At 45.6% G+C, this 9,856-nt stretch overlaps 1 protein-coding gene across 1 annotated transcript in view; it reads left to right on the top strand.

The window, feature by feature from the left end:
• The first annotated feature begins 2,928 nt into the window (after positions 1 to 2,928).
• The window catches only part of PXDC1 (PX domain containing 1), a 134,471-nt gene continuing 127,543 nt past the window's right edge, over positions 2,929 to 9,856 (top strand). The window contains exon 1 of the mRNA XM_082258185.1: positions 2,929 to 4,243. Within this exon, the coding sequence (XP_082114311.1) occupies positions 3,988 to 4,243 (256 nt within the window). The 5' untranslated portion in view covers positions 2,929 to 3,987. The remainder of the gene's footprint in view (positions 4,244 to 9,856) is intronic.

Below are 9,856 nucleotides of genomic sequence, written 5' to 3'. Positions count from 1 at the left end.
CGGTCAGATGTTGTAAACACAGCCAACCGTCCTTCTCCCTGAAATGATCATAGAGCCCATGTGATCCTTCTATATAGGATCACATGTCTCTGTGATCATTTCACAAGCCACGCCCCCCACAGTTAGAATCACTCCCCTAGGCTTACATTTAACCCCTTGATCACCTATACTGTTAACTCCTTCCCTGCCAGTGTCAGTAACAGTGCATATTTTTAGCAAAAATGTCAGTCAGGAGTCCGATCTGGCTGCAATGTCGCAGTTCCGCAATAAATCGCAGATCGCCGCCATTACTAGTAAAAAAACATTAAAAAGGACATAAAACTTTCCCGTAGTTAGTAGACGCGATAACTTTTGCGCACACCAATCAAAATACGCTTACTGCGATTTTTTTACCAACAATAATTGCGTTTGTAAGACCGCTGCGCAAATACTGTGTGATAAAAAACAGTGCAATGATCTCCATTTTATTCTCTAGGGTCTCTGCTAAAAAATGTATATAATGTTTGGGGGTTCTAAGAAATTTTCTAGCAAAAAAAAAAAAAAAAAAAAAAAACAGATTTTAACGTGTAAACAACTAGTGTCAGAAAAAGGCCAGAAGTGGTTAAGTTCCAATGTTTGTCGCCATTCCACAAGCGGGTGCAATTTTGACGAATGACATGTTGGGTATCTATTTACTCGGCGTAACATTATCTTTCACATTATGGAAAAAAATTGGGCTAACTTTACTGTTTTTTTTATTTTTTCATTGAAAAAAGTGTATTTTTTCCGAAATAATTGCGTTTGTAAGACCGCTGCGCAAATACGGTGTGATAAAAAATAATGCAACAATCTCCATTTTAATCTCTAGGGTCTCTGCTAAATATAAAAATATATAACGTTTGGGGGTTCTAAATACGGATCGACCGATTATCGGCAAAGCCGATATATCGAGGGCCGATATGCACTTTTCCCGATATATCGAAATCAGCCCCGGAGGTTACCGATATTCCCGATATTTTGGGAAAGTGCTTGTACCGGAGTGATGCCTGCAGCTAGAGGCATCACCCCGGTACCGGTGTCCATAGCTGACGGTTGGCTGTCTTGTAATGACAACTGATGCGACTGAGAGGCCGCTCAGCTGTCATTACAAGGAGCGGGAGGGGACGCCCCCCTCCCGCCGCCTTCCTCAGTTTGCCCGAGTCTCCTGTCCCACCGGGAGACCCGGTCAACCAGCCTACACGGCCACTGAAGACCCGATCAAAGCCGCATTCGGCTCTGATCGGGTCTCCATGCAAGAACCCGGAAGTGATGTTATGACATCTGCGCCAGATTAAAAAGAAATGACAGCATTCAAAACAGCCAAACTTGGCGTTTTGAATGCTTTTAAGTGCAGAGGAGGGGTTTGGGGTCTATTAGACCCCCATATTCCTCCACAAGCAGGGCAGCCATCAGACATTTTGGGGCCCATTACACAGCTTAAGGCCTGTGCCCCACCGGGCCTGACCACCAACATTCCGCAGGGCCTGCCCTCTGGCCGTCCCACCGAATCCACCCACTGGCCATCCCACCGAGTCCTTCAGTGCACCCACTTCTATTTTAACACTCTTACAACTTAAGAGTCAACGCAATCCAGCAAAGAGACATCCGTCCAGCTGCATTGGCTTACTCTGCAGTCGCTATGCTTTAGCAATTGCTAGTTACTGCAGCTGCAACTACTCGGTCTCCTTGGTTGGGGCCAGGGCAGCCGGGCCCCTCGGAAGGCCTGGGCCCCTTACATGTGTATGGGCTGTGCCCCCCTGATGGCTGCCCTGTCCACAAGAGTACCTGTCAAGAAACATTTTTTTTTTTTTAAATGTACAAAAATATCAGCGCATATCGGCTGATACCGATATGCATTGGCCAAAATATTGGTATCGGCAACGAAAAACTGATATCGATCGATCACTAGTTCTAAGTAATTTTCTACCAAAAAAAAAAAAATGATTTCAACTTGTAAAGAACTGAAGCACAATGTATTTGCTATTGTTGATTTCTGAATGTAGAGGAAGGCAATGTGATGAGTCTCTGGTTAGGTTGGCATGTGACAGTTGTAGGTAGGGAGTGTGATGTGAGTGTGATGAGAGTGTGGAGTGATCCTGGCATTCCTGACATTGTAGAGCGGATACATAGCAGTAAAGTTGGAGCCTGTGCCTTGCCTCTGTCTTCCTGCCAGGGCTGTGCAGTGATCAGCATGTGGGAGAGAGGGAGGTCCAGTGTGCTGAGTAACACAAGACATCCACAGTCATCCAGGGGGTGGGAGTGAAGAAGTTGAAGCGGACACGTAGCTGCCTGCCATCGCCCTCATCTTACAGCATCTTCCCTTTTCCTGCGGCTCCGTCTCCATCGGGCATCTTCTACCCACTCCCAGCCACTTTATTCTGCCTGTCTGCCAACTTCACATCGTCCTATGGAAAGCACGATTGGCCTGGACTGGTAATCTAACGGATCGGAGAGTGGATGTGTGTGGATGCAGATCTGGGAGAAGCCCCTACACATGGAACTTCTCAGACAAGTTAGAAAGTAACAGTATAAGCTCAGAACAAGAGCTGATCTGCTGACATCGCTACTGTTTATGTAACCGATACGGGTGTGTGTTGGCCAGCCTGGATCTAGTTACATGACAATCTGATGAGCCCTGAAACGGTGGGCATCAGACATCTGGGCACATCAAGGGCAATCTAAAGCCCTGGCACTGTGGAAATCTGACATCTGGACACATCAGGGGCAATCTTAAGTCCTGGCATTGTGAAGATCTGACGTCAGGGGCAATCTAAAGCCCTAGCACTGTGGAGATGACATCTGGACACATCAGGGGCAATCTAAAGTCCTGGCATTGTGAAGATCAGACATCAGGGGCAATCTAAAGCCCTGGCACTCTGGAGATCTGACATCTGGACACATCAGGGGCAATCTAAAGTCCTGGCATTGTGAAGATCAGACATCAAGGGGCAATCTAAAGCCCTGGCTGGCACTGTGGAGATCTGACATCTGGACACATCAAGGACCACCTAAAGCCCTGGCACTGTGGACATCAGACATCTGGGCACATCTAGGGCAATCTAAAGCCCTGGTACTGTGGAGATCTGACATCTGAGCACATCTAGGGCAATCTAAAGCCCTGGTACTGTGGAGATCTGACATCTGGGGACCACCAAAAGCCTTGGTACTGTGGAGATCTGACATCTGGACACATCAAGGACCACCTAAAGCCCTGGCATTGTGGACATCAGGCATCTGGGCACGTCTAGGGCAATCTAAAGCCCTGGTACTGTGCAGATCTGACATCTGAACACATCTAGGGCAATCTAAAGCCCTGTCACTGTGGAGATCTGACATCTGGGAACATCAGGGACAACCAAAAGCCCTGGCACTGTTGAAATTAGACATCTGGGCACATCTGGGGCAATCTAAAACCCTGGCATTGCGGACATCTGACATCTGGGCACATTAGGGGCAATCTAAAGCCCTGGCACTGTAGAAATCAGACACATGGGCACATCAGGGGCAATCTAAAGCCCTGGCACTGTGGAGATTAGACATCTGGGCACATCAGGGGCAATCTAAAACCTTGGCACTGTGGAGATCAGTCATCTGAGTACATCAGGGGCAATCTAAAGCCCAGGCATCATAAAGGTCAGACATCTGGGCACATCAAGGACCATCTAAAGCCTTGGCACTGTGTAGATCAGACATCTGGCACTATATAGGCCAAACATCTGGGCACATCAGGGACCATCTAAGGCCTTGACATTGTAAAGACCAGATATCTGGCCCTGACACTGAATAGATCAAACATCTGGGCACACCAGGGACCATCTACAGCATTAAAACTGTAAAGATCAGACATCTGGGCACATCAAGGACCATCTAAAGCACTGAAACTGTAGAGATTAGACATCTGGACACATCAGGGACCATCTAGAGAAATCCTGTTGGGATGTGGGTGCCAGGGTCTGCAGGGGGCTGAGGATGGCATCAGTTGTGTTTGAGGGCACCTCCCTGGTGAACATGTTTGTGAAGGACTGCTGGGTTAATGGGATCAGGAGACTTATCATAAACCGGAAAGGTGACGAGGAGGAATTCTTCGAGATCAGGACTGAGTGGTCAGACAGGAATATTTTGTATTTGCACAGGAGTTACTCAGACCTGGGGAGGCTCTTTAAGAAGTTGCTTGAATCATTTCCTGAAGATCATGGGGAGCTGTCACAGTCCTCTCTGCTGGAAGGTTGGTCATTTGTCAGGAAGGCCACACAGTAGGACATAGTCTTATCTGTGGCGTGTTAGTTATTTGTAAAAATCTCATTGAGCAATGGTGAAAGCAGCTTGTGATTGCCTTTGCTAGCCAAAAAATAAGTTGTGTACTTTGCAGTATAAAGCTAAGCAATGTCATTTAAAATGATTTGTTATAATTATATGGCATAGTTGCCAGGCTACTTTTCCTGAACAGCTACAGGATAATTAATATCTCATTAATTGGTTGTGTGCAATCATGTGCAATTTTTCACTGTTCGTGTTTTGTTGATCTGTTGCAGTTTTTTTTTTCTAGAATATTCAGTACTCAAAAGGAAGAAACTATGTGGTTACTTTAATAAAGGCAACTAGACTGTGCACTTTGTAAAGTGCAGTTGCTCCAGAGCTTAATAAATAAGGGAATAAAATTCACTTTGCAAAGAATACCCAATCAAATGCAAGGAAAATATTTTAAAAAACAGCGTTTTTGCATGCACATGATTGGATGATGGAAGTCAGCAGAGCTTTTGCTTATTTACGAAGCTCTGGAGCAACTGCACTAGCAAAGTGCGCTGTCTATTTGCCATTAGTAAATCAAAACCCATGTTTGATTACTTGCAGTTCCCCTAAAGATTGCAACTATTAGGCCTCATAAACACGTGGGGGGAACGTATTAAGACTGTAGCAGTGAGAATGTGAAGCAGCTGTGCTTAGTAACCAATCAGCTTATATCTTCAGCTTGCCTAGTTAACCTTGCAGGTTTACATATATGGGATGTGGGAACCCTGCGAATCCCGCATCGCATTCAACTCGCCGGCAGTTCACACTGCCATATGCGAATCGCTGGGGGTGTCAATACAAGTTAACGACCCCCAGATCAGTTTGCATATCGCAGTGCGAACTGTCAGTTCGGACAGGAATCAGATCGCATAGGTGTAGACCCAAAAAAGGGTCCTGTGCGAGTTGTGTCCGAATGTGATGCAAATTGATCCATACAATTTGTATGGCTGAATTCGCATCGCACAGACATCGCATGTGATTTTCAAAGCAATGCACTTCAAATCACATGCGATGTCTGTCATATGTGAACCGGGACTAAGGTTCCATGCACTCCCTGCCTACATTTACTGTGGCTGCGGTAAAACGCAAAACGATTTTGCCATGGTTTTGCGTTTTCCCACTGCTGGCGGTGAAATCGTCCCTATCCTGAACATAATTTTTCCTCGTTCAGGAGAGGGAGGTTTAGACTCACCTAACCGCAGCAGCTCCTAAACTCTACTAAAAGCCTATAGGGTTGATTTACTAAGGCTCCATTCACACCTGAGCATATCTTTTTCAGGCGTTTATTTTGGGCTTTTTTCAGGCGTTTTTTCTGGCTTTTTTTCAGGCGTTTTTTGCAGGTGTTTAGAGGCAGGCCTTGACCTCTAACAAAAAGAAGCTCATGTACTGTTTTGACCTTCAAACGTTTTGCTTCAGGCGACAAAACGCTCATATGTGAACAGGGGCCATTGAAATGAATGGGATTTTGCTTGTTGGGCGTTTTGAGACTTCAGAGATGAGCGTTTTATGAGCTGAAATACGCTCAGGTGTGAACAGGGCCTAAAGGAAAGAAAACTGCACAGTCTTTTTGCCTTTAGTGAATCAACCACAGAGTGTACATTGACACGTGGGGTTAATATACTAAAGGCAAGAAGACTGTGCGCTTTGCAAAGTGCAGTTGCTCCAGAGCTTAGTAAATGAGCAGAAGCTCTGCTGACTTCCATCATCCAATCACGTGCAAGCAAAAATGCTGTTTTTTTATTTTCCTTGCATGGGATTGGGTATTCTTTACCTCATTTACTAAGCTCTGGAGCAACTTTGCCTTTAGTAAATCAACCCCATAGACTTGTATGGAGTTGAATTTAGGAGCTTTGGCAAAAGAACGCCAAAGGCTTCTAAACTCAAGCTGCTTGCATCCAGGGAATATCATCTGTCTCTCACCATGGGTAACGGCTCCATGTAAAATTGCACATGAACACTGGCAGACTGCTGCATTAGCTGTCACACTGTCATTGCTTTGTACACTACCCCCCTCTCAATCCAGCTGCAGGAATCCACTGAATGCTTGCCACAGCTGGCAGGATCCAGCGTATTTCTGCACCCAGGAGTCTACAGGAGGTACAAATCAGTGACAGGCTGCCAGACCCCGTGGCTGTACACTTGCAGCCACACAAGTTCATTGTTATATACATGCAGTGATAAATGTGCAGCCCTGGATGCTGGCTGAGGCTGTATGCAGCACCTATGAACTCCGGGGCATGGAAATGCTTTAGTTTCTGGCGCTTTATGCGCAAATGCTGCCATATACATGAACCCCTACTACTAAAAAGTGGCTTTACATTTGACACTTAAAGCAGTTGTATCCCCCCCCCCCCCAAAAAAAAAAACAAAAAAAAAAACAAACCCTGCAGGACAATGGCATAATGTGCTAGTATGCATTGCATACTAGCACATTATAAAATACTTACCTTAGAACGAAGCCCTGACACAGTCGCCCGGACATAGCTGAGGCAGCTGACATGTTCCCTCAGTGTCTTTTCATGGTTCGTGGCTCCAGCACTGTGAGTGGCCAGAGCCGCGATGACGTCATTCCCGCTCATGCGTGCGGGAGTTCACTTTCCGGCAAGGAGCCGGCAGGGAGCTCTGAAGGTCCTGCAAGATACGCCTTACCTTCAGAGCGCATGCACCGCTGGTGTCAGCGGCTGAATGCAGGGTGAATATCTCCTAAACCGTGCACGTTTAGGAGATATTAATTTTACCTACAGATAAGCCTTATTATAGGCTTACCTGTAGGTAAAAGTTAAAAAGCGGAGTATACTACCACTTTAACCGGTTGCCGACCGCCGCACGACTATATACTGCGGCGGTCAGCCCCGGCCAGGCAGAGTGACGTATCGATACGGCTCGTTCACAGACAAGTCAGTGCGTGTGACCGGCGGACTCGATGTCCGCCGGTCACACTACGATCGCTCCTGTGAAGGGAGAAAGGCGGAGCGGCTTGTGTAAACAAGCTGCCTGTCAGTTCTCCCTGTGTAAAAGTGAAGATCTGACCGTTCTACTATGTAGAACTGTTGATCTTTGCTTTTACACCAATAGCAATGTCCCTGCACAGTTAGAATCACGCCCCTAGGACACACTTAACCCCTCCCTGTCCAATAAAGTTAACCCCTTCCCTGCCAGTGCCATTTTTGCAGTAACAGTGCATATGTATAGCACTGATTACTGCAGTAATGTCACTGGTACCCCCAAAAGTGTCAAAAATGTCAGTCAAGGGTCCGATCTGTCCGCCGCAATGTCGCAGTACCGAAAAAAAAATCGCAGATCGCCGCCATTACGCGTTAAAAAAAAAAACACCAAAAATGACAAAAATCTTTCCCTTTGTTAGTAAACGCGATAACTTTTGCGCAAACCAATCAAAATACGCTTTTTGCGATTTTTTTTACCAAACATAGGTAGCATAAAACAAATTGGCCGAAAAATGTTAAAAAATTTTGATTTTTACATTTTTTTTGGGGGAATTTCATATAAAAAAATGTGAAAAATATTGTTATTTTTGCAAAATTTACGCTCTTTTTTTGTTTATAGCGCGTGATCAAAAAATTGCACAGGTGATCAAATACCACCAAAAGAAAGCTCTGTTTGTGGGAAACAAAGGACGTCAAATTTGTTTAGGTACAGCGTCGCACGACCGCGCAATTGTCCGTTAAAGTCATGCAGTAAAAAATCGCAAAAAACCCCTGGTCCTTTAGCAGCCAAATCCTCCGGGGCTTAAGTGGTTAATGCATGTAGGCAGGAAGTTACTGGAGATGATCAGCAGCACTGAGATTGAAAAAAAGATGCCAATGGCGCTTTTAGTGCCGGTTCACACTCTTGCGGCTGCGGCAATCGCAAGTAATATCGGAGCGCACTGCTCCTTCATTACATGCGATCGGCTGTGCGGTGCGAATTCAGCCATACACTTTGTATGGCTGAAATTCACACTGCACCCGCACAAAAGTCGCACAGGACCCTTTTTTCCAGCCGCATCAGGATCAGATCGCACAGTGGTTCGCACTTGTGCGATCCGATCCTGTGCGAACTGTAAAGATCGCACTGCGATATGCGATCAAACTGGGGGTGTCGTTAGCATTTCATTGACACCCCCAGCGTATCGCATATGGCAGTGTGAACTGCCAAGGGTGCGTTTGCGATGCGGGAACAGGCTGCGAATTCGCAGCCTTCCCGCATCGCATAAGTGTGACCCGGCACTTAGGAAAAAGAAACGTGGAAATTGTTTATGATACACATTGCTTTCTGAAACAAAATGTCACTCTGATTTACATTTTTAAAAAATTGTAACTGTTAAAAGGAACACAATGTTGACACTTGAACTTTCACTGCTGAAACTGGTCACAGTAGCAATTCAGTAAATAAACACACATCATTTTAGTGTTGATAACCAAGACTCAGACATAAAACCTACATTCTCTGGTTCAGCTATGATAGTTTTGATATGCATATGAATCAGTCATTCTCAACCAAGGTTGTCTGCAACCCTGGGGTCCTCCAGAGGTTGCCTGGGGGTTCCTTAAAGAAGAACTATAGGCAAACTTTTTTTGTTGTTCATTTTGGATAGCGCAAGGGAGGGTTTTAACCCCTGTCCGATTTTTTTCCCCCCATCTAATCTTATCACCCCTTCTAATTGTGGAGATTTCCCTTCACTTCCTGTGCCATAGCCAAGCAGGAAGTGAAGAGAAATCTTTGCAAATTAAGAAGATTGCTTGCGGACCCCCAGGTCACCAGAAATAGTATTCCCATTGGAAGATTTCCCCTCTATTACTTTTCTGGGGACAACCCAAAATGTGGGGTCTTCTTTTACTTTCACTTTCAATGGTAATGGTAAACAGCACAAATAGAGAGGGGAAATCACCTTACGGGGGCACAGACACAGACAGCAAAAAAAGAAACCGGCAGGTGTTATAATCCCTCTCCACTCTACAAAAGGTACAGAACTAAAAAAAAAAAAAAAAAAGTGTTGCCTTTACTTATACTTTAAGCCTTAGATCAGCCTTTCTCAACCTTTTCAACACAGAAGAACCCTTGAAATAAATTTCTGGTCTCGGGGGAACCCCTGCTAAAAATTAAAAATCTACAACTCATGACACATTAGTGTGACAGTCAGTGGGAAGAATGCTCCTTACTCTTGTCATCATTGGGAAGAATTACCCTCTTAGAGTCGGTTCACACTGGGGCGACACGACTCTGTACTACTTCGGGGGCGACTTGTGCATTCCCATGCACCTTGACTTCGGAGCGACTTGCATGGACTTCACATAATGGAAGTCTATGCAAGTCGCTCCGAGGTCACCCCGAAGTAGTACAGGACCCTTTTTCTAAGTCGGAGCGACTTGTGTCGCTCCTATTAGAACGGGTCCTGTAGCAGTCAATGGACTGCGAGGGAGCGCGACTTGTCAGGCTGACAAGTCGCCTGACAAGTTGCGCTAGTGTGAACCGGCTCTTACAGATAGCTAAAAGGAACAATGGTGTCATTGGAAACTTATCTGAGAGGCAGAAATTTCCCATTTCTCAA

This window comes from Pelophylax lessonae (genome assembly GCF_965119305.1).
Source record: "Pelophylax lessonae genome assembly, chromosome: 5".
NCBI lineage: Eukaryota > Metazoa > Chordata > Amphibia > Anura > Ranidae > Pelophylax > Pelophylax lessonae.
The sequence above is the reverse complement of the archived record's forward strand: the minus strand, read 5'-3'. Positions and strand labels throughout refer to the sequence as shown.